The sequence below is a fragment of the Cryptomeria japonica genome, chromosome 9 (genome assembly GCF_030272615.1).
Source record: "Cryptomeria japonica chromosome 9, Sugi_1.0, whole genome shotgun sequence".
NCBI lineage: Eukaryota > Viridiplantae > Streptophyta > Pinopsida > Cupressales > Cupressaceae > Cryptomeria > Cryptomeria japonica.
In genome coordinates, this window is record NC_081413.1 from 547,762,722 (window position 1) to 547,788,158 (window position 25,437).

At 35.1% G+C, this 25,437-nt stretch overlaps 1 protein-coding gene across 5 annotated transcripts in view; it reads left to right on the forward strand.

Moving 5' to 3' along the window:
* The window catches only part of LOC131060987 (uncharacterized), a 112,056-nt gene that overhangs the window by 52,871 nt on the left and 33,748 nt on the right, over nucleotides 1–25,437 (forward strand). For 2 of the 5 annotated variants that reach the window (XM_057994484.2, XM_057994482.2), the window contains exons 3-8: nucleotides 3,372–3,546; nucleotides 5,238–5,863; nucleotides 6,025–6,068; nucleotides 22,705–22,795; nucleotides 22,890–22,997; nucleotides 23,195–23,356. In XM_057994484.2, the coding sequence (XP_057850467.2) occupies nucleotides 3,372–3,546; nucleotides 5,238–5,863; nucleotides 6,025–6,068; nucleotides 22,705–22,795; nucleotides 22,890–22,997; nucleotides 23,195–23,356 (1,206 nt within the window). The remainder of the gene's footprint in view (nucleotides 1–3,371; nucleotides 3,547–5,237; nucleotides 5,864–6,024; nucleotides 6,069–22,704; nucleotides 22,796–22,889; nucleotides 22,998–23,194; nucleotides 23,357–25,437) is intronic. The other 3 variants (XM_057994485.2, XM_057994483.2, XM_057994486.2) reach the window with 2 other exon arrangements.

The window sequence follows — 25,437 nt, forward strand, 5'->3', positions numbered from 1 at the left end:
AGAAGTCACAAATTTGGTGCTTTCCTACCATGTTGGAGTTGATAGTGATCCCCACAAATCCCAAAAATCACTTACAATCAAAACACCTATCACATGAAGAGAGAAAAAGCCATTGATTGTGCTATGCAACCTTGAGAAGAGAAATGATCTAGAAAAGCATCATGATTGAACTTCTGTATTATGATTGATTTGAATTATTACAACATACAATAATGAATGCTTATAAAAGCAAAAGGAAATCTAAGATGAAGCACTGGGTGAGGATTAGATTAGATCATGAATAGTGTTCTCATCCCATCAGATGAGCTAAACATAGAAAAACACTCCTAAGTTTAACTTAAGTGAAATAAAGCAAAAGGGGACCTAATTAATTAATTGATGATTAGGTGATGATCTATTTACTTCAACATCCCCCCTTAAGTACAACTTAGGAAGAAGTTAAAAACCTAATGATAAAATCATAAATGCATCGATGTATGCATGAATGGAAGGTCTAATGAGGTACCCATGTACAAACAAATGAATCTCTCATAACTGGAGAAAAGGAGTAAACCTCATGGGAAAAAACTCCTCTCTAAAAGAGAGAAAATGAAATAAATGTGTATTAATGAAAGAAGGAAAAGAGGACCAGATACGACTCCATTTCAAGGTAAGGAATTCTTTTTTGTGGCTGGTTCCCCACAGAATTGTGTTTCTTTGTATACACGAGTTCATTCCAGATAGAAGAGGGACAAGTTTTCTCAACACTATCGAAGAACTCTGCCAAAATGCTCCTTTTTCGAACCACAAACCAGGGAAACAACTATTCCTGTAATTTTTTTCCCAAATTTATTAATTTCATAAATCTAAATTTCTAGTTGTTGCAAAGCCAGAAAATAATAACTGGGAGGTGCCAAAACCCATGAAGTGGTCATTCACAGTAAAATTCCTGGATCACGTGCGTGGTTTCATGGATAATAAGAGACTAACAGTACTCTGAATGACAGAGTACTACATTGTATTTTATTGCTGGAATGCAGCGTGATAAAAAGTAAGATGAGAGTTGTTTTAAGAGAATAGTGAGGCTCATGAACTCCATGCAAATTTACCAAATGTATAATGCCATATTTCTATGGGTGGAAAAGATGAAAGAGGACAAGCTTCAATATTTAATATTTCCACATCATTGTCCAAGGTAACACTTTAATATCCCAAATGAGAAATTCAAAATAACTATTCAATTATAGCAGTACCTACCAGCTGCAAAACTAATCCCAAAATATATTGCACCGCATTTGCAACCCTCAAAAAAATCTTAAATGCAGTGTAGGAGAAATTTTCACAGATTATATTTATTAGTTTCTTTGTTCTTTTAAAATAGTAATAAATAAAAACAAGTAATAAGGACGGGGATTGTGTGCACCAAGAACAGACAGTCAGAATGCAAATTTACTTTTACAGTTGTCTCTCATAGTGGGTGCATTGAGGGGTAAATAGGAATACACATGATATTTTATACATACTGAATGGACATAACTCAATCCCAAGGCATCAGCAATTATGTATCACCTTCTACTACAAAAATTCTGCCCACAACTCTTTTTTTTTTGTTTTTTCGTACATAGTCCAAAAGTTAAAACAGAAGGACAAGGTATGGAAAAAAAATGAAAAAGCATTCACAGTTTGCAAACAGTCACAAAGGGGTGGTTCAACCAAGTCAACTTGAATTTATAAAAGGAAAATCCAATACTGTACATCAGCTATGATGCATCATGCATACCAATTCCTACCTTTCCCATCCATAAAATTATGAAGCTGCGGTTGGACTTTACCTCTTTTCTTATCCCACATGTATTTTAGTCACATAAAAAGTAGTAGTTCTGCTGACCAATACTTCCCCCACCTCTCTATGCCTACCACCCATCAAAACCTATGTTGGGTCTTTATTAACCTCTTTCCTATTCACAGTGAGGCCTTACAATGAAAATTAATACATTAAGGTTTAAAAATTTTCAACTTTAAAATGCAGATTTTGCATTCTTGTTGAAATTTCATATCTCCCTCTCATCCCACCGCACTAATATAGGACTGCAACATGCAAAGTGAAGACAAAACATAGAATAAAAAAACATAAGTAACCTTTGATTAAAATGGATTGCATTAATTTGTGAAGTGCTAGGAAGGTTAGAGACACTTTTTAACTGTTCCCAATCAAAAGGGTTGGGAAAAAGACCTTTTCACTAAACAACCTTCGAAATTGCTCTGTTTCTCACCTTTGGTATAACCAACCCTCAAGGTGGGATTATTTAAGTTTTGTAACTGAATAAATCCTCACAAAATGTTTTTGTTTGTTTTTGTTTTCTCTCTTTCCACTCTACCAAACTAGAGTACTAAATTCAGTAGTTTTTAAATTAATGTTTGCATGAGTTGCCATGCCTTTCACCAGATGGATGAAATCTAGAACAAGTTTGCTACTCTTTTCTTTCTTTTCCATTTAAAAAGCATACGAATCCCCAAACTGTTGTAAGGTCACCTTGACCTCACATAAGATGCCATGTCTGCATCAAAAAGCTTTATCGACAAATTGCATTCTACATCCCTTGCCTTGTTTTCTTACTCTTTTAATGCTTATCTGCATTTTTTATAGGATTGAAGTTATATCTTTCAAGGAGTCTGTTTTTGATGTTCTTTTTACTTCCAAATGCCCTTGTTTCTGACATCTTCCTCTGTTGCAAGTTAATTACCCCCGTATGGAACTATGCACCCACCTTGAACCTTGAATAGTCTTGGTATAGATCCTATGATCTGCAAACAGGAATTTCGGTACCTCAAATATAACTTGATCAAATAAGATACTCCAGTATTCACATTGTACATCAAGGAAATCAATTTATTGCACATCATTAAATATTCAAAATAAGTCCAGGTGATAAAATATGATAGATTCAATATGATATCATAATAAAAGTCATGTGAAATGTCAAAGATTTGAATAAGTCTGAGTATAACTCGTCATAGCATATCTCAGCATGCCTGCCAGTATGAAAGAGTCATTATATAGCTCAGTCTTATTAAAATACATGAGTCATGACAGACATGGTTATGCAAAACAACAATAATAGTCTAGAGCTGTATAAGGTGTATCCACAAAATGCGTGCCACATGGTGGGGTACTACATGCAAGCTCATATTCAAATTCCCAGTTTTAACAAATATAAGTTTATGAACTATACAAAGCTCGGTTTTAAATGTGAAGTGAAGATTAACATGTTCAATTATTGAAAGAATGATTCAATTTTCCTTGAATTTAATGACGTGCTTCACATTACTATGATAAAATCTCTTGATTGTGATTTTTGTCTTGCTGTTTATTAAGTTTATCCGGTTTGCAGGAACTCTGTACTTCAAGCCTTGTCCTTGACTGTGACGGATCACCTGAAATGCATGGAATTAGCAATCCAAAATCTTCCAGGGAGAATCAAATGCGCATGGAGATTGCGCATACACCTTTGCAGAAAACAAAGCACATGTCAAGCGTCGTTTCAGTCTCTAATGATGATGTTTCAGGTCTTGTTATTTCTTTCTAATTCTAGGAGTTGTGTATCCTCAAACTTCTTTTGATATTTCCTTTACAACTGCATTTTTAATTCAGTATTGAACTTGCATGGTTGTTTTATAATTATTGAACACCAATATCTTTGAAAAGAGACTATCGTCTTGTTGTCCTGCTACAAAATAAATAAATTGAAGGAATGATTTTTGGACAATAGAACTCGCAAAAATCTATTAACGTGGATGCAACATCTTATGCAATATCACTTGCATAACTCAATGAAAGTAAATATATAATAAATTGAAGGAACGATTTTTAGACAATAGAACTTGCAAATATCTATCAAAGAAGATGCAACATCTCATGCAAAATCACTTGCATAACTCGATGAATTGTATTTGTGTATGTATGTACGTATGTATATCTGTCTGTCTGTATGTGTTTGTGTAAGTTTGTATGTGTGTATGTGTGTGTGTGTATGTATGTATGTGTGTGTATGTATGTATGTATGTGTGTGTACATACACACATGCATGTGCCATGTATACATGACAGCACATAGTGCATGATTTGATTTATCACATGAATATTACAAAGGTATTTCAAAGCTTTTATATTCTGAAATTCGATGGGATGTCCTTGTTGCACAAGACTAATTTGATTCCATGTAACTGATTCGTGCCTTCTATTTTCCAGTAGCTGTTTTTTCATTAGTTGTGTCACAAAAAATCTTTTGTGAGATATGGGTAGAGGCAGAGTGTATGTGTGTAGGAGGGAAAGAGATAGCGACAGGGTTCTTTGCCTTATTTGCAAAATGAGGAAGGAGTAGCCAAGGGTTTTTTGCATTCTTTTACTCTTTTATGGGATCACTTGTGGTTTTGTGACTAATGTTCTGGTATACTAAAGAATGCCGTTTTCTTTCTTACTAAGATGACAGAGCTCTATGTATATGCTCATTCTGTAATTTTGCCTCACTTGAACAATTTTTACATAATGCCGCTTTTTCATTTTATGCTGATCAGTGGGCATATAAGGCTTCTTATAACGGGGAGCTGTATGTGTCAATAACTTGATATATGCAATACCTAAATCTATGGCTGTAACTTTTTTATTTTCTTGAGTATTTGTTTAACTCATTGCAAAAAAGGTTTAGCCTTGTCCTTGTTTTAGAATTCCCTGAAGGATACATCTACAAATGGCTTTAATGTATTTGTTTGGTCATTTTCTTGATAGTTTATTTTAATGTTATGGGATAGTGTCATCTTTGATCCATGAAGGGTAAGATTTGAAGTGTGATGGTTTTGCGTTCTTGCAATATTCTTAATTATTAATTCATCTAAAATTAATGTGGTTCATTCCAAAATTTTCTGCTGTGGATTGTGAATCCTGTGCCTATGCTTCCCATGGGTATTTTATTAGATTGCAGCATTGCCCTTTAAAGCTATCTCCACTTTAATTACACAATATCTTACAAGATAAATTCAGTGTTTATTACATGGTACCAGGCATTGTTAGCAAAATATAGTCCTTAAATTATCTGTTTTAGAATTTTCTAATGAAATTTTTTATTTTTTAATTATTTTTTTCAGAAAAATAAAAAGAAGTAAAGTGATACTGAACTTAAGCCAAACCTATGATAGCAACTGTTTTTCCACAACTATAACATGTAAGGGAATCCCATCTTAATATGGATTTTTGGCTTGCAGCTGATATAATGGAGAACTCCACAGGTGCTTCAAATGCTCCATTACGTAGGCATTCAGAATGGAATAATAAAGAGCGTGATGCTCTTCGACGTGGGTTGCTAATGTTTGGGCTTGGGAGGTCTAAGAAAGTTAGGAGTGTTATGCAGAGCATGTTGAAACAAATGCGCCATGGTCTTGGGGATATTGCAGATTGTTGTTGGGAGTTTGTTCGGCTTTGTGGACTGAATGCAGATGAAAAAGAACGCTCTTATGCAGAAAAGTTGTATGAAAAGTCCAAGGATTTGGGCATTGAGGTTGGAGCAGAAATCAGTTCCCGTGTTGGTCTTTGGGACAGAATTGAAAAATTAGCTTCAGTGTGGCTTAGGAGGCTTATGCTTTTAGATAGCCTTGGAAATGTTCTCCGATTGTGTGCATCTAAAGAAACTCAGGAGGCAGCATATAATGCGATTGATAATTTAAAGGATGGAGTTACTCCCTTTGACTGGTGGGGCAGAGAAGCAGACCTTGCTCTACTTTCTGGAGTTTATAAACATGGGTTTGGTAACTATGAAGCTTTGCAGAAAGACCCACAGTTTGCGAGTGCTTTCAAACCTCCTGTACTTGGAACTCAAATCTCTAAGTCAAAGGTTCAAAATTATAATTTTGTTTCATAGTTTGTAACTGTATCTTTTTTTCTTTTTATCTTTCTTAATTTTGTAATTGGGTTTGAAATCTCTGACTAGTCACTGCAAAGAGTTAAGCATTTTATTGTTGTGGAGATTTCTAATATAGATTTTTGTTTTGATAGGACCGATTTCATGTAGAGAATGATCCTGAAAATCTAGCTTTGAGGTAGGTTCTATCTCAGTATATTTCTTTCAAAATTAATATCAAGGATGGCATGGGGTTGCATATAGTAATCAAAAGCATATGGTGTACACTGCATTCTGGTGGCATGAATCGATCATATTATTTTATTTCCTGGTCAATGAATCAATTGTGCATGCTATAAATAATAAAAGTATTCTGAAGGGACGATGTGCTTGAAATGAATGCTTAGAGTTCTTGTTGTTTGTAACTTGCTACATTGTGATTTGTTTTAGCTAGAGACTATTACTCATTTTTGTGTTTGTTTAAACTGAGTTTATAAAGCATGCTATCACTTTTTTTGTCTGGTGAATATTTTGAAAAACACGTCCAAGAAATCCCTGGTACAAACTAATCTAGATATACAACCATAAGAATTTCTAGTTCTTTACAATAATTGTTATTCTCTTCCAATATTTTAAAAGTTTGTCAAAAGGTCAATTCTAAGCTTTGATTTTTAGGGAAATTTCTGAGTGGTTGCAAAAATTGATCCCATTTTAGAGAAACTTTTGGTGCTTGTGGGAGCTGGGGGACCATCACGTTTTTCTTTATTTTTGTAACTTGAGTGTTCATTGCATATCAGAATCTAATACTTATAATGCCCAGGTATTTCTGTGGGTTGATGATTTCTTTCTTATGCCATGCAATATATGAAAGTCAGATGGGAACACATACGTTTGTTCAATTAAAGTCTTTATTTCATGATTTTTTTTCAGTAACAGGTTTATGTCATAAAAAAGAGAACTGTAACAAGATTAACCTTAGATTTGAAGTTTTGACAAAATATGAACTGTTAATACATAGATAGCTGTAACATATGTCCAAAATTAGTAATCATTATTGACAGGAAATCTATAAAAAAGAAATCCAAATAAATACTTTAGGGTGAGACATGAGTACCGATGGATACCTACAAAGTGTTTTGCTGGTGACATTTAATCAGTTATAGTCACCATGGCAAATAACTACCTACTTGTAGAAGAAAACTACTCTCTCTCCAACCTTAATAGACCTCAATTTTTATGTGAACCGAACTACTCTACCAAAATTTTATATAGACATTATTTGTAAACTAGAAGAGTTTGAATGCTTGAAAAAATTATCAAGTTATTCTTTATGTGATTTTTTAGCTCAAGGTTTATGTTACATTGCTTTGAACTCTCTCTTTTATTTTTAATGAACATGGCTAATATGGTTGCAGTGGAACAAGCTAGTGGACAATGAAAATTGTGAAGCAACCAATTATATTCTGTAGGTTATTTGAAATATAATGGATTTTTGTCCTTTGACCAAAACTGCTATGTGAAAGAAGTTCTTTTAGTAAATCAACATTGCTTTTGACATAGAGATTTGGATCAGAAAGACTTCGATCCAAAACCTCAAAGATACTTATCAGTCTTCACGTACTAGGATTGTGGAACCTGCTTAAGCCCATAGAGTGACTTTAGAATGTAATGTCCCCTTATTGAAATATGATTTATTAATAAGTAATAATAATAAATTAAAATATAAAAGAATAAAAATAAAATTTAATATAATTAAAATTTATCTAAGTTTAATAAATGGTCAAAAGGCATGATATGAAAAGCTGCGACTCCCTCAAACATGAGATATAAAAGGGACAGAAGAGAACTTCGTTTGGGGAGAAAAGAGATGAAGGAAGAAAGATGGGAGCAAAGGAATTAAGGAAGCATTTATGGGAAGAAGATAAGGAAGTGACTCTTTCAAAGGGGCAGTAATGATGAAGGGTTGCGACTCTTTCGAAGGGTGGTAATTGTGAAAGGTTGTGACCATTATGAAGAGGTGCGACTTTCCCTCACATTGGAGGATATAAAGGGGAGAAGTTTTCATTTGAGAAGGATCCATGTAATAGAACAAAACATCTGAAGCATTAAAAGCAGATTTAGGAGCAGACCTAAATCAGAATTATAAGAAAATCTGGAAGAATGATACATTTATCAAAGAGATGAGAACACAAATACAAATCTGCAAACAATAATTAAGCAAGCATTGGAGGAAAAGAAGAGGAAACATTTAATTAATAACCAGAAAATCAGACCTGATAGAATAGAAAGAATTCTCATACACACACATAAGTATAGGCAGCGAATCAGACTGATATAAATAGCAGACCTGTGCATTTACATAGGGGACATTACAAAGAAACTGACAAATTAGATGATTCTTGTACCACAAATGAGCCTTGCACTTGTCCACTATGTTGTTGGTTTTACATTTGATCTTGTAGATCTTTGCATCCACTGGACTCTTCTTATTTGGAAGAAATTTGGCTAGCTTCTAGGTTTGATTCTTCATTAAGTCATCATACTCAATTTGAATGGCAGCATCTCAGTAAGGTTGTCTGTTAGAGATAAAATCTTGTATCTCCTTCTAAAGAGTAGAGTAATACCACTTAGGGCTCTAAGTATACATAAAAAATATTTTCAAGGAATCTCCACATCGTGTAACTTATTGGTGTTCTGCTAGGGAAAGCCATATAATCCTAGATAGAGAACCAAAGAACCTAAATCTAGGGCTTTAGGACCACACACTAAGAGACCTCAAACAGAGATCTCATGTACAAATCCTGCTAGGTCAAGGTGGGTTAGATTGGTGAGTGGATAAAGTTTCATTTGGTTTGTTAGGAGTTAGGGTTCACCAAGTGTGTTTGGCAGATCTATTGTGTTGTGCGGCTGTAATGTCCCTATTTTTCTTGTGATCATTCAGTTGCATAGTTTTGCCTGTCAGCCATCTCTACAGGCAGTTACAGAGGCTAGGGGATGATTGGCTTTACCAAGAGGAGTCTATACTTGGTCACATTTTGGCCTTGGTGAGCTCAAGTTACATAGACTTTATAATAACTCGTTATAAAGTTACTTCTTCTATAATTAGAAAAATTATAATGTAACTTTATTAAAAAGGAGATTAATAAAAGAATGATGAATTATAAAATAGCCCCTTGGCACATTTCCCTAGAAGTTATAACTTAATATTATAGCCACTTTTAATGAGGAATTAAACCCTCAATGGGTCAAACCACTAAGGGGAAGTTATTTTTTAATAAAAAGAAACATTTTAACACTTTTTTTGATGCCAAAAGTACAACCCTAACCCCAAATTCGAATTAGGGTTCGAGGAATGTTTAAAAGACATTTGGGGCAACATCTCAATCATTGTTCATTGGATATTTGACAATTTCTTCCCTGGAGATCTCTGCAGCAGCAAGCTTGATTAGAGTTTCAGGTTGAGAACAAAAACTCTCACCCTTATTCAGTGTGTGGACGAAAACCCATTCACCTTTGCATTGAAGGAATCCTCTTTCAGGTCATTTGGGGCCAATATCTGGAGGAAAATTCATACTTTCAGAAAGAATAAATCAACTACAACACATTTGAGCAGATTGGGGAATAGTTTCCAGCAGTTATTGTGCTTTTAATGCTGGCTAATACCATCCCCAAGCTGGCCGTACATTTCCCAGCCTGGCCGTACCATTTCAGCTTGCCTGGGTTTTTCAATAAAATAAAATAAGGGGTTTTGCAGCAGTATTTTTGTTCAAATTTCATTGTTAGCAGCAAATAGGAAGAAGTCAATGGTTATTTTGGAGAAATAAAGTCATTTGTGATCAGCATATTCAGTAATACAGGGAAATACTTCATTCCTAGAGATCTTGCCTGGCAAGATTTTAGAAATTGCACTGAAACTAAGATTGCTTCATAGATTTGTTTTTGGTAAGTATCTTGGAGGTGAATAAAGCTCATTGGAGTTATTAGTTGCAGTTGGAAGGGCTTCTTTCATTTTTTCTACCTATTCAGGCCAATAATTCTCCTTCAATCCTAGCGCTGGATGCCTGTTTCAAGCATAAACCTCAAAAAATCCAAAAAACACAAAACTCTGTATTGAAAACCAAACCATTTTTCGCTGGTCAAAGATTCAGTTGAGACAAACCAATCAGATTTGTGCCAATCCCTAGTTCGCATCTTTCAGTGGCTGAACAAAGTCAACTGCAAGGATCTTGATCAATAAGCTGCACAAGATGACTCTAATCAGGACCAAAGAACTATAGATAGATCAACTATGGCTTAGGTCTATGAGTTTCCTTTGGAGGCTTCAATTGTGGTCATGGCAAAAGAAAGTGCAATGGAGGTCCTCAAGGATGAAAAAGTAGAATTCTTGGTTGTGTGTATTTGTGGGGAAGCTGGAGAGTGTTGATGGGAGGCATGGTCCGAAAGCACCTTATTTGTAGTGAGGCAAAGGTGTAACCCTTGTTGCTGGAGTGGTGTAGCAGTTCTCACTTGGTCTCCAAGCACTTTGAGTTGTTTGAGGAGACCTAGCAAGCGAAGAGGGAGAAGACCCTCTTCTTGCAACTCTTTTGCGGCATCTAACCAGATCCCAGGCCACATGAATGCACAAGGATGCAATGTCACAGCTAGCTAACGTTTTGGTTTTCTAATTTTTCTAATGTTTTTTTTAATGTGTAAGGTAATAAAGCCAAATTAGCATAGATGAATGCAACTAAAAGTATTCAATGTACAGATGTAAATTTCCTATATGATTTTCCCTATATGCTCTGTTACTAATGTAACTTATTTAATCTTGAAGATTGAATGAAACAATAATAGGATATAGACAAGGATAAAGAGCAAACAAGATTCCAAATAATAAAAGATATGATAACAATGCACTTCAACGAATTCTCAATTTAAGCTAATCCTACAATTCAAGTCTAAATGCTTAGTATGCTAGTATGCAAACGATGATTTGATTTGCAATGAACTAAGAGATTTGAAAAGCTTAAAGCACTTAAAGGAAATTAAATTCAGAGTTGATATGCTTCTGTCCATTGATCCATTATAGGGGCTGCTAAGGCCATGATTCATGACTAGGACTTCTCAATGTTTCTTAGGGTAGAAGTATGCAATGCATCAATCTACCTTCAAAATAGGTGTCCTCATAGGATCTTGGAGGACAAGACACCAGAAGAGGAATTCACTAGTATTAAGCCATAAGCGAGTCATTTCTCCATCTTTGGTTGTCTAGTTTATATTCACGCACCTATAGAGATGGGGAACAAGCTGGGATCTTCCAATAGGAAGGGTTTATTTGTGGGTTGCAATGAGACTTCAAAAAGTTATATGGTTTATATTCTAGAGTGGAGGAAGATAGTAGTCAATAGGAATGTAAAGTTTGAGGAAGACTTTGCATCTAGGAAGTTCCATGATCTCATTCCAACAATAGAGGATGAGGAGCAGTAAGCTCCCAAGGTTGAGTTGTCTCCAAAGATATCAATTATTTCTAGTTTACAACAACAATTTTCAAAAGAGAATTTAACCCATTCTACTTTTGTTAGGAGAGCTCGATGGTTCACACAGCCATTGAGGGAATGCTTAGGAGCATGTTGAGGTTCCTAAGAGCACATTCAAGGAAAGCAAGTCTTAGAAGCATTTTACAATCTTCTCTGAAGTAGTAGACGAATAGGTTTGGGGGGATGTTGTGGTGGAAGAATACATGTCCATCATTAAAATGATGTATGGGACATAGTGCCAAAATCAAAAGGGAAATTAGTTATGAGTTCCAAGTGGCTCTATGAAATCAAGCCTGCTGAAGATGGTAGCATTAAGAAGTTTGAAGCTAGGATTGTGTTGAGAGGGTTCTCCTAGAAAGAGAGAGTGGACTATGAGGAGACAATCAATCTTGTCACTAGATACACACCCATTAGAACAGTTAAGTTTTTAATTTCATTTATAGGATGGACGATACATCAAATGGACGTTAAGACAACTTTCCCTAATGGTATCTTTGAGGAAGAAGTGCATATAGGGTAGCCTCAAGGCTTTAAGATAAACAGGAGGAATCCTACGTTTGGAGGCTTAAGGAAACCTTTTATGGACTCAAACAAGCACTGAGATCTTGGTATTCCAGGATAGATGGATTTTTAAAGTATGAGATTCACCAATAGTGAAGTAGATCCTAATCTATATTATATAATTGTTGAGACTGATTTTCTTTTTTTTGGTGTTATATGTAGATGATTTGTTTATTACAGGAGTAGAGCAGAGCATTGCTGGGTGTGAAGTAGTTTATTCTTGGGTTTAAAGGTTTGGCAAAAATCAAGGGAGATCTTCTTTGGGCAAGGTAAGCATGTTGTTGAACTTGAAACCTTGAAGTGATTTTGGATGGAGGATTGCAAAGTAATGGTCACACCTATGATCACTAATTTGAAGGTGACAACTTTGGATTTATAGTTGGTGGATCCTACGTTGTCTAGGTTGTTGATGTTAATTTAAGCAATCAGATATAATAGAATTCAATGTAAACTGAAAATGTAATGAAAACACAATGCTCATAAACACAACACAGCAATACCCTGGGAAAACCTCCCTCTTGGAGGTGAAAAACCCAGCCTTAAAATCCAATTATATTATGTCAAATATGAAGGCAATTACAAGACATGAAACTTATCTCCAACATCAGATCAGTTTGCTGTCACAAGAATGAGGTTCGCAGATCCTAGAATGGTGTTGACAGCCTTAAAGGATGATTTGCTGATCTTCAATGATGACTGCTGCCACACAGTAATATTCGCTGCCTTCAAGAAGGATGTTCGCTGATGGTGTTGACAGCCTTAAAGATGGTTCGCTGATCTTCAAAAGGAATTCGCTGAGTACATAGGAGAAGTAATTCGCTTTGTATAATTGATTGATTATGCCATGCAAATGACTTGCTTATATACTTGACTTGTGGTGTCAAGTCTCAAGTCGGCCTGCCTTATTAATTTCATAATAATATTATGTATACCACTCAAATAGGTCTTGACCTATGAAGACGTTATTGCTTGATACTCATTTACAAGCTACATGAGTTTGGGCCCAGCCCAATTACATAAATAATCGCTCAAATGCATATTTGATTTTACCGCCCAAATTGTGCCTACCCTATTTACAAGTTACAATAAACAATTTTGGGCCCAGCCCAATGTAGATACATTTGTTCATATTTATTTGCTTATATAATCCGATCTAGCTATCGGTTTTCAATAGTTGATGGGTTCCACTTTGAAATATATGTTTTGCAGTTAACCACTTGAGTTAGTTCATAGTGTAACCAAGGCAAGTGCATTGGTAGCAGGAAAAGTTGTGCTTAGATATTTGAGGGGCATAGTAAAGTTTGGTTTGAGATATCTTGGAGATGGGGAAGTAAAGTTGCAAGGTTTTATAGACTCAAATTGGGGAGGTAGTGCAATAGATAGGCAGAGCGCCTTAGGATGTTGCAATAGCTTGGGATCAATGGTGATATCCTGGTTCAATAGGAATTAGACTTCTGTGGCACTTAGCTTAGTAGAAGTAGAATACATGGCAGCAAATACTTCTAGATGTGAGGCCATTTGGCTTCACAAGTTACTTGTAGGATTGCTTGATTATGGGTTGGAACACTGTCATTTACTATGATAGTCAGAGTTGTATCAAAGTCTCTGAGAATCTAATGTTTCATGGTAGGTCTAAGCACATAGAGATCAAATATGACCAAGCCCTTACCAAAAGGGAAGTTTGAAGCATTTAGAGATAAACTTTGATTGGCGCAAAATTTCTTCTTTGTTAAGGAGTTGTGATTTTTTTTAGCTCAGATGGGAACTTTTGCACAGGTTCACAGTGAACATGTTGGAAGTGGTTCTAGATAGTCTATTTTGTCTTTCACTTTTAGTAAAAAGTGAGTGCATTTATGCATAGATATACATTAATAAGCAGACTTATCCTCCAACTCGTCTCCTACAAGCTTTTTGAAGATTAGAAATATATACAATGATAAGATACTGTGCAGTTGTCTAGTGAACATTTTTATTTGAAGCAAATTAAAAGCTGATTTGAAGGTGTAATTATCTATGCATTTGATTTTTATGTTGCTTTCAAGTTTCAGCTGCTATGTGGTTGATGCAAAGAACATTAGGACAGTCATCTTGGTTGAAACTCTTGATTAAATGGTGGTAATAGTCAATGTCATTGAATCAGTTAGATGTACCCTCGTTTCCAGATATGAGTACTATAATTGGTCACCTATTGGAACCGCTTGTAGAATTACCCCAGGTTTTTTTTTTCAGGTGGAAACTCAATTTACGTCAACTTGATCTACATTCATTAGGAGTGTCGTTAATCTGGATCTACATTAAGAGTTTGGATTTAGATTTGCGTGCTCACTCTCAATTGCATCAGATATAGATAGGGGCCAGTTTGACAACAATGGAACAATTTGCATCTTTCTTTCTTTGGGTGAAAGGACAATAAATGTAGGTAGGCACCCCAATAGATCAATAGGTAAACAAGTAGTCTAATAGATGCCACAACTGTTTTTGCTTTTTAATATTCTAATTTAGAATGGTAATATTTCTATATTTTTTTAAATTTTAAGTATATGAGTATTGTCTTCTAATATTTAGATAGAAATAAACGTCTAACACATTCATATATAAATATACTTACAAAACTAAAAATTATATACTTTAAAAAGTTTTATGACAATTTGAATTTAATAGTAAAATTTAAAATTTTAAAATCGAATAGTTTAGGTTGTTTTGCTTTCCAAATATTGTTACACTTTTCGAATAATGAAATTATAATTGTTCCAATTTTTGGATATCTATTATGCCATTTAAGTTTAACAACTTGATAACAAATTAGTATATTGTATTTTAACTTTGTACTATGTATGGTAGTTTTGTTTAACATATGATTGATATGTGGTATTTTGAGCTTAATTCATGCTTGTAGGCTACAAATATGTATATATTCATGATTTTTGTATGTTTTTTTTTATGAATGTACTCAACCCCCAAAGAAACTTTTGCCACACCAACATTCCATACCCATGTACTCAATTCCAATTTAGTAACTTATATATAGTTAATGGATTCATAGAGAGTTGACTTGGGGAACAAAATATTCAACTCAAGATTAAAGGACCCCCGAAAAGGAATGAAAGAAAGGCTTGAAAGGCATAAGGGGATATGAATCGGATCATCACAAGATGCTAGACATAAGGGGAAGTGGTACATTCTATAAGGGGAAGGTAAAGAATTCAAAATTCTTTTTTATTTATTTTTTGTAGTTGGGGGAATCTTCGAGTATAGTAGATTGGTGGCCCCAAAATTGCTATGACAATTGGGAGATTGCTTTGACATATTTGAAACTGCTAGGGTAGTGGCAAAAGCTGTTCTGGTAGTTTTGCTATTGCTACTCAAGTAAAGTGGTAGTTACACTAGACTAGGTGAAGTCGAAGAATTTTAAGTGAGAAAATTGCTAAGACTAATGCATGGAGGGTGACATGGGGGTATGAGAAACTAGGGAAAGTTGGCAACTAGTCCAACTCCTTTGCTACTCGCAAGTACTTACAATTTTAGTGAGTTTTGAAGCATGATTAGCACCCTTTGTATTTTTGTTGCTAGTGTGGGAATCTATTGGAACTTGCTAGAGAATATACTAGATGTGTTGGTGAACCTTGTCTACTTCATTTTTGGTTCGCATGATAATGTGCATTGTGTCTCATGATAGGAGATACTATGGGGCGTATTGGAATGGAAATCAAAGCATGTCTAAAATGGACATTAGCTAGTATAATTGTGCAAAATCTCTATTGAAGGTTTAATTTAAAGGTTATCATTTGAGGTGCACAAGTGTCCATTATTGTATATGCACAACAAATGTACAATGATACAATTGACCACTTCTATTTGTCCATTTGTCAATGATAGAATGCAGTAGACTAGTTCTATTGTATATCTAACATTTCCAATGAGGCTTGCTAGAAATGGATTTTTCTAGTGTATATAGCATCCTAAAGAAGCATTTTTGGAGTATAGACAATGTGAGGCTTACCCTAAAGTATCTTGCTTTCTTGGATTAATTCACTTCTCATTTGAGATGTGAGCAATGTGTGCTTGCAAAAATGCAAAGATCCTTGAGCTTGTGGAGAATGTGATTGTAAAATAGTAATTGACAAGTTGTTTACTTTGTGCAAGAGTTACATAGACATGTGGGATGTGTTGATCAATTTGATGGTTGGTGAATAATTGTACACCTTAAAGCTGGTCTAGAAAGTTGTTAATATGTGGTAAGAGATATCAATTCTTCAACATTATCTTGATTATTCTTTGGCACAATGATTAGTGTACTACCATATGGAGAAGACTTTGATTTGATTTAGGAGCTTGTGTAGTTTATGTTAATACCATCTTTCACACAAATGGACATGTGATACAATGGATTGTTTGGAAGAGGAGATGTTGGAAGTAGGCTGATATGATAGTTCACTGTGTAGAGTGTTTCGAATTTGAATGCCCTTGGGTATGTCATAGATGTTTTTGTACTACTGTAGGATGTTGTCAATATGGTGTTGTCACATTGTTGCATGCCTCTATTTATATGCTAGTAGTGCCTTCTTACTTTGGCATGTAGGGGCGTTTGGATGAGTCATGAGCATCACAAATTGTTGTTTGGTACTTGTATATTTTTTGCATCATTGCTTGGCCAATACCCAATTGATGTTTGGTCTTCAAAATAGATTCCAAAATGTTGCAAAAGTGCTCCTTCACCATGGTGGCCTAGATTTGTGGATTATCTCATTGGGGAACAACTATAGCCATAAACATACGGCTTGTTGATAAAAATGCCACATATGTTGAGTGGTGCATAGATGTTAGTATCACTCGTGGGCTTGACTTCATGCTCAAAAGTTCATTGGTGCTTAACTTTGTGGTCTTTACCATAGAATCATAAAACGACAATAACACATGGTTGATTGGACTAAATAATGCTCAAGAACTAAGTCAAATTTGCATGTCTTTGGCCTAGTCAAATCTGGTCAAACTCATGTTTTAGGGTTTAGGTTCAATTTGTGTTCTTTTTCGTATGCTTTTCTTGTTTAAAACACTTGTAATTCAATTGCATTTACACTTTCAATTTTCTGTGTGAATGCCATGTAAATTTAATCCTACTATGGTTTTTGCCTTACAATAATCAATTGCAAGAGTATGGTTGAGGGTGTTAAGTCATAGGGCCTAGATGTTTAATCACATCAGGGGGCTGATGTCCTTTTGGCGTACATTGTCAATGATGATATGAAGAGAGTGATCTTTGGCCCAACAAATGTTAGGGAAGAGGTGCTCTCTTGCCTTAGAGATTTTTCTGGAAGAGGTGTTGGTGCTTAGACAATTTACATCAAGATCAATATCTTCTACTTGCACATGAATTGAAGAAGACCAAAAAATATTAGGGTAAATTCCGCTAATGTGCTTTAATGATTTATTTTGTTTTGTCTTTGCAACAATTAACTGTGTGGGATAGTCATGAAATTTGTTTTTGTAGTTTTGTATTGATTTATCCTTGTATTGGGGAGATTGCTCAAACTTCATATATTCATCTTCATATTGTTTGAAAAAATAACATTCTTTGTGCATGGTATTGCCAAACTTCTCCCATTTGTTGAGAAGTTTGAATCTGTGCTTATGTTGGGTGCTATAGACATCTCACCATGTGAAATTAATGTGGAAAATATTCAGCATGACGAAGGTGATCTTCTCAACATCCTTGAAGTACTCAATTAAGAAATACAGTTGAAATAGGTGTATCCATTCATCCAATGGAATGACACTGATCTTGCTTGAAACACAAGAATCTCAAGATTCATTTGGACTTTGAATGGATCATGCTGTTGAAAAGATGTGTTGGCATTCAAGGTAGATGATTGTGAAAAGACTGGGGGAGTTGTTCTTTTGGGGATATACCATCTCACTCTTTTGTTGACATTTGTAAAGAAGTCTGATATAGAAACTGCCTGTCTTCCTTTCTTTTTTTAATATTCATGGGTAAAGGCGTGCATGAATAATCTTATTGTAGAATTGATTTCGAAATGCAAATTAAAAAATTGGTATGGCAGTAGTGATTAGGATTCCAGGGAGTCTTGGGGAACAACACTTTAAATTGTGGAAATCTAGATGTTTTATAGGTGGAAGCAATGTTGAGAATGAGTGAAAAATGATCAAATAGAGACGTGTAAGAAAGATATAGAATTTTAACAACAAAGTATATTTAATTTGTGTGTCCAGTAAATGACACTCTCAAGGGAGACATATCACTGCTTAGCTTTGACATATCACAGGATATTGTTTTGGGTAATTTGCAAGGTGTGGACACAAAATTGTGTTAAATTTGGTTTCAGTTACAAAAAGGTGCAAACTTATATTGGAGAGGTGGAAAATACCCCTTGACCAAGTAGATTGGCCTTCCATAGTAGCTGTGATCTGAGTAGGGAGAATGAAAGCATGGAGAGAGCTGCAAAGCAACTCATCAAGCTGTGACACCCGGTCTGTAGGATTGCTTTGTTCTCCAGGGATGCTCCTGCATCAAATGTTGACATAGTTGTCCACATTAATAGCATCCTTGACTATTAAGTAACAAAAAGATTACCATAGAATGCCAAAAGAAAATTTCCAATACTTGAAGATGAAGTATCTAAAATTTAATTTAACTTGAAATAAATGCAAAAAGTAGGGCTTGTACCCAATTTAGTGTACATTAGGCAAGTCAGAATAAACAAAACCAGTGTAAAATTATGCATGTGATCAAATCTTTAATCATAAGTGTCATCTCAAGTAGCAAGTTTCAGGATTTGAGGTTGGAAGCCAAAGTAGGCCGAACTTTGGAGGAACTTGCCATTCGTATTGATATTGGGCAAAAGATTTTGTTTTTAGTTTGCAAGTTTTGAACAGAAGACTGTTAAAAATTTAAGACTGTTGTGAACTTGCATCAAGGAGATGTGAGATATTCTTCAAACCATTTAAACTGGCCTTTTGGACAAAGTAACAAAATGATATCCATTCTGTTGAATCACTTTGTTGTCCAAGGATGCTCAAGCTTCAAATGTAAGTTCAGTTACTTATATTAATTGTATCCTTGGGTGTTCATAAAAAAATGCTATAGAATTCTGAAAGAAACATTCCAGCACTTGAAGATAAACTATCATAACTAAATCTAACATGAGCATAGATGTCTTAAATACATCTATCTAAAAGATGCCAAGAGATATCAATCTTGAGGTGCCTATATAATTTATGTTATACATTTGATATATGTGCCTCAAATTGAAATCTCTCAGCATCTTTTAAAGAGATGTATTTGACATATATATGCTAGTTTATCAATATAATATATTTAATTGTATTATATAAATTAATTGTCAATTTATATGTAAATTATTTTTATACAATTATTAATTTGAAATTCAAATGGCTGTCAAATTTATGTGAGGGGTTTTTGAGAGTGGAAGGATGAGAGGATGAGTTTTGGGGATGACAGCAGACAAACAGCAGATATGAAAAATTAATTAAAAATAGTAAAATGAATTGCACTTTATCATTTAGTTAAACAAATTGACAATCAGTTGATCCAAAACTCCAAATATATATTATAATATTCATTTTCATAAAGTTTGCAATACAAAGTTACAGTACAGTGGGCAATGGCTATGCACTCATTGTTTGAAGTAAGTGCATGGCATTTCTCATCATTAGAATTGTTATATTAATATAGCTCTTGCAATTATAAACCAGCCAACCTTGTATGTGCTTTATCCTCATCGATCTATGCTGGCCTCCCTAGGGCTACATCCCACTTTGTTGCTGGACTGTCCTTGTACTCAATCATCTTGTGATCCGTGAGACTTGAGGCAATATGTAAAAACACAAGTTTGTCCACTTTCTTAGAGGTAAGCTTATTACTCTTGATAGAGTGGATGAAGTTGTATGTAGATCAATTCTTTGCAACAATAGAGGAACTACAAACTTATGGTAAGAAGTGAATGGCTAGTGTGCTTATTAGTTATGGAGACCCATACAACTGCCAGCAAATTACTGATTTGTCATGTGCCAAGGTCTCCCTATCTAACTTTATTGAATTCATGTATCCATTGAGTTCAATAGATTTCGTCCACTTATGTTAGATCAATGTGGTTTTCTTTGCATTGTACATTTTCTTGATGACCTTTCTGACACTAGTTTTCACCTCCTTGCCATGGATAGGGAGAAATCTACCAGGCAGTTCAGGGTCAATTTATAGGCTAAAATGTGCAAAGGAATTTTGAGCTTCTCCCAGCTTCTTGTTGGTGATAAGTGAGGGTAGACAAGCATTTTTATAGTTTGCAATTATCTTGCCTATCTTAGGTATGGTAGGGTGCCCTTGGACACACCTCCCAAAGGAGAAGATCCCTAGGGATGCCCTTTCCCCTATAGGGCTATCTTGGGATGATCTCATTTGGGGATGGCACTTGAGAGGACAAAAGTGGGGGTGTTTTATCCTTGTCCTCTTCCCCTAGGAGTTCTTTTTTACATTGAGTTGCACCCCCCAAAGGGGAACACCCCCAAGGACACCCCTTTCTTGTCGGGGCTGTCTTGGGTATGACCTTGTGGGGTTGCACTTGAGGGGACAATGGGGAGTTCTTTTGTCTTTGTCCATTCTTGTCTCTTGGTACACTTTTTTTACTTTAGGGACGTACCTCAAGGGAACAATGCATGAAGTAGATACACAAAATAGGGCATGCACCCAATTTATCATACACTAGGCAAGTCAGAATATACAAAAGCCAGAGTACATAATACACCTGATTGACCTCATTTGGGGGTAGCACCTAAGGGGACAATAGGGGGCTGTTTTGTCTTTGTCCTGCCATTCTCATCACCTGCTATGCTTGTTTTACCCTAGGATGTGCTTTGGGGGAACAATGCACGAGGTAAATGCATAAAATAGAGCATGCACCCAATTAAGTATATGCTAGGCAAGTGAGAATATACAAAAGCCAGAGTACAAATAATACATCTCCTCTTAGAATTACATCTTGGGTCTATCACCTGCCACTTCTTTAATCACAAGTGTTGTCTCAAGCAACAATTTTCAGGATTTCAGCTTAGAAGCTGAAGTGGCATTAACTTTTAAGGTATTTGCCATTGTTTTTGATATTGATGTGTTAGAGATACTATTAATCTATTTAAAAACATGGCTGAATAATTGAGCTAAGCCTAGAGACAGCATCAGCATTTGAGACCTTCCTGCTATCTCAGCCCCTTAACTGTTTGTACTTCTATGCTGCTCTATATCCCTTTCTGGGGTTCTTGTCATTTCAACTCCAGTTGAATGCAGTTATCTTCCTTATTTTTGTTTTTCTCCAATGCTTGGCTTGAGTTCTTAACCTCCTTTATAACTGTTTTTGGTTTCTGAAAATTACATGCTTTTACATCATCTCTAATGGCTTGCTGATTTTTTTTTTTTTTTTTCTAGTCTCTATGGAACATTATTTGCAAAATTTTCTTTAGTTTTCTTAAATTTACATGCATATTGCATTTGATCTTAGACTGTGGTTAAAACTTCAATCTACTGAAGTTTTCCGATTAGGCATTATTGCTTGACCCACCAATAAAGTAAGCAACATCGTTGATCTGAAAGTAATGAATATGGATGATGAGTATGGAGGCTTGAACAAAGCTTTTAATGTTTTATAGACTATAATTAACAAAGGTTGTTACATTTAATACTTAATCGAGCAAGTAATACATTTATTTGTTCCATATCATTTATTTGTTCCATATCCTTTTAAATTACCAGAAAAGGTGTCCTTAGATGAACTTGCAAAAGACATAAATTAATCTGTAAAAAATCATTATTCAGCCAGAAACAGGTAAGGCTGTAGTTTATTGAGCAGGAGCTGCTGCAAATTGGAAAATCTATGCAGTTGATGGAAAAACATGGTGAGAATGATTCAGATAGCCTTTGTGTTGTAATGAGAAGTATGCATTCTTTCCTAAGATCTAAGTTGAATTAGCTACTTGCAAGCTGTGCCACTTGTAACTTGCTTCATGGCACTCTTGGGCTTGAAAATTTAGATTCATCTTTGCCCAGTCCGTTATATGTGCTGTACCTGTAAGTTATTTCAAGACGCAACAAATATATGTAGCAAATTTCAAAATTAGTAAGGGAAGGTATACTGAGTTTATATCTCCCATATCTATAAAAAAGAAACAACAGGCCAATGTTTAAGTAGGACCACATACAGCATCAGATGAAGTAAAGTTTGTGTTGAGTTCCACAGCAACTGTCCATACATTGAAATAAAATCTGACCCCAGAAATCTGTTGCATGGCCAAAGGAGACACAAACATTTATCATTGAGATTAAGCCTAGGGGATTTGGTGAACAAAGCACAGAAGAGTGACTGATGATGCATCTACACCACAAATATGATGTGTAGTTTGTCCCACAATATGTGTTGCTTGTTAAATTAAGACCCAATTACTAGCTGCCTTGCATGGGTATTTTGTCTCTTTTTCATGGCACTTTCTCCACGTTGTACCATCTAGAACCATTTCTGTCCTTGCAAAATTATGCATGCGTAATTAGCAGTAGTAGTTAAGGGGGCAAATTATTTGAAAGCTGATCCTGATTTCACAATTCTATTTTCAGGAGAGTGGATGTTGCTAATTGTTTTTAAAGTTAATTTTGTTTTTTGTTTGTTTTGTTGTAATAAAAAACATGTAGAAGATTACATTTTAATCAATTCTTGCTCTATGTTTTCTTTTTGAATTTTGCAGAGAGGGAGATAAATTTGCATGGCCTGAGGCCAATATCCTCACTCGACGGCTGAGGCGTCTAGTTGATCACATTAGTCGCATTGAGAAGGAGGTGCATGCATTAGTTTAGTCAGCCCTCTTCTGGAAAACACAATTATCAAGTTTATTAATATTTGTAAATGCTTTTGCATCTTTTTATGTTGTAGCAGTCTGATACAATTGGAAAGAACATCAAAGAGAAACCCACTCGTGGGTGGACTAAGCGGGAAAAACTGGAGCTAGTAAAAATTCTTATGATGTGGGGCTGTCCTCCGGTATGTGGGTGTCTGACAAGTGCCATTGACATTTAAAAAAATATATCTTGTTACAAGCATCATTTGTTATGTTGATTCCTTTTGGCCTATTTTTTAAAATTCATACATTTGCTACGATGTAATAACTGCACTTGCTCTTATTTCGGCTGGTTGGCATTGAAGTTGTTTTCTGCTCTATATGCATGTTTGTCTTAAAGGCAATGGAAGACAGTGCAAATGCTCACTGGCAATTTCTCAGGAACCAGGCAAGTATGGGTCCACTGAAAAACAGGGATGAGTCCAGTATTGAGAACTGCATAAAAAGTTTACGAAAAGAAATGCAGCAATTACTAGAATCCTCAGACAGTCTTCAAGACAAGGTACTGGGATCTTTAGTGTATTCTGATGACAAACATCAATCATGATACAACCGATCATTTCCTGTATTTGTAGATGTAATTGTAGTGAACAATTTCTGAATATTCTTCATACCAATATCATGATTCCCTTTGTGTCGATTATTATTGTTTTCAAGTTGGTGGTATTTTCGCAGTGTGTGACATAATTATTATTGTGCTAAATGTGGAATACGCTTAGTTATTTTACAAAGTGATAGTCCATTGTCAAAATATTACTTCTGAATTTGTTAAATGAAAATTTACAAAGAACACAAATCTGAAGATATTCTTAAAATTTGTTTTCTGAAAAAAACAATGGAAGCATAGAGAAAAATTAAGCTTCAAATGAAACCAAATATTTGGCAATACCTGAGGCAACCAAAAGATAAGTGGTCTTGGAAGAATGTATCGTGTATGAGGTCCAAAAGGGGTTTTGAAGTGAAAACAAAAAAAAGCCTTAGAATGTAGCTCAAATTTTTTGTGATGATAGACATTTCTGACAACTACTTCTTGAGGAAGGAAGAGAGTGATGACTGTTAGTTATTTTTGCAAGTTAGAAAATGTTTAAAACAAGACAGGGAACAGGCCTGTCTGCATGGTACTTTTGTTTTGGCATATTATTCTTTTTGAAAGGGACCTTTTTCTTTGGGTCTATGATTGTTTGCCAACTTGATTTTGCACAGTTTTGTTAATTTAGAATGTGAAATGTTAATTTATGTTCTGGGTTTGTTGTAATAAGGCATTTGTGGGTACAAGCACAATTGAAAAAATGTAAATGCTATTTGAATATAATTTCTATATTAATGGGTGCAAGCTCTGTATACATGTTTGTCTTAAAGACATGTTTATAGTAAAATTTCCATGTTGCTGAATTGGAATTGGGGATCTGTATGGGTACAATTATGGCAATGTTTTTTGGATGGGTATTTTCTGGGTATGTCTGTACAAAAATATATAAAAATCTTAAATATATACATATTTGCAGGCTAAAAAACAAGCATTTAAGTCCACAATACTGTGCATCATGCATATGCTAAACAAACTTACCATAAGTATTCCAAATTTGAAAAACGGTATACTGATTCAGTATCAATTTGTCAAACTCAAATGTCATGATAGATATTTGTTGTTCGATATTAAAATAATACAATCAACAATCAGCATCATATGGGTCTTCATCAACACCATCATTATTATCATGACTGACTATTCCTATGAAGCCCATCTACAGAAAATGCTGGCTTCCTCAAACCTGACTAGTATTAGTGTATGGGAAGAAAGGGCATTTATAGCCTCACCAAGACAATTAGTTTTGCCAAGCTTTTCCCCACTTGTTTACACAATGGCCACCAACATAGAATTGCAGATATTGGCTTTTAATTTTTATAGAATGCAATTGACCTATAAGTTTAATAACTATAAGGGGAAATTATACTACACTGCAACAAAATGTTGTGTTCTGGAAAGCAAGAGCAGAGCCTATGTTTGGCAGGGCACACAATTGAGTAGGCAGACTAAGTTAAGAAAGAGATGGACTATTTATGTTTGATTGAGAAGACCTGACACCCTTTGTCATCCCATGTGGATATTGACAGTGTCCCCTCCTTCACATATGCTTGTATCTTTTTAACTGCTATCTACTTATTAATATCTGCTTGGCTGTAGCCATGGTATATTTTTTAACCCTATCACTGAAAACAAAGAATGCCTCTGGCTTGCTGTTTCCTGACTCGTCAAACAAAATGGAAGTGAAAATGACTGCTGTTTAGTGTGCATTTGTGATGGTCAAAAGTAAAACAAAACACATTGAAATTATTGCCTGTTGCTGGAATTGCTTTGGAATTCCATAAACCTAGCTGGAATTGCCCAGATATGCTCATGAAAGATTCCTAATAAATTCATGCTCAAAAACTGTGTGCCATACATGAATATCTTATTTAAGTCAAGTATAGGGCATGGGTTTTTGTGCATGTATTTGTTTGAAATTGTTTGAGCGTACACGGGTGATTACATCTAGGTTGAGGTGATTCTGGGGTGATTCTAGCAGTGGCAATTTCAATACT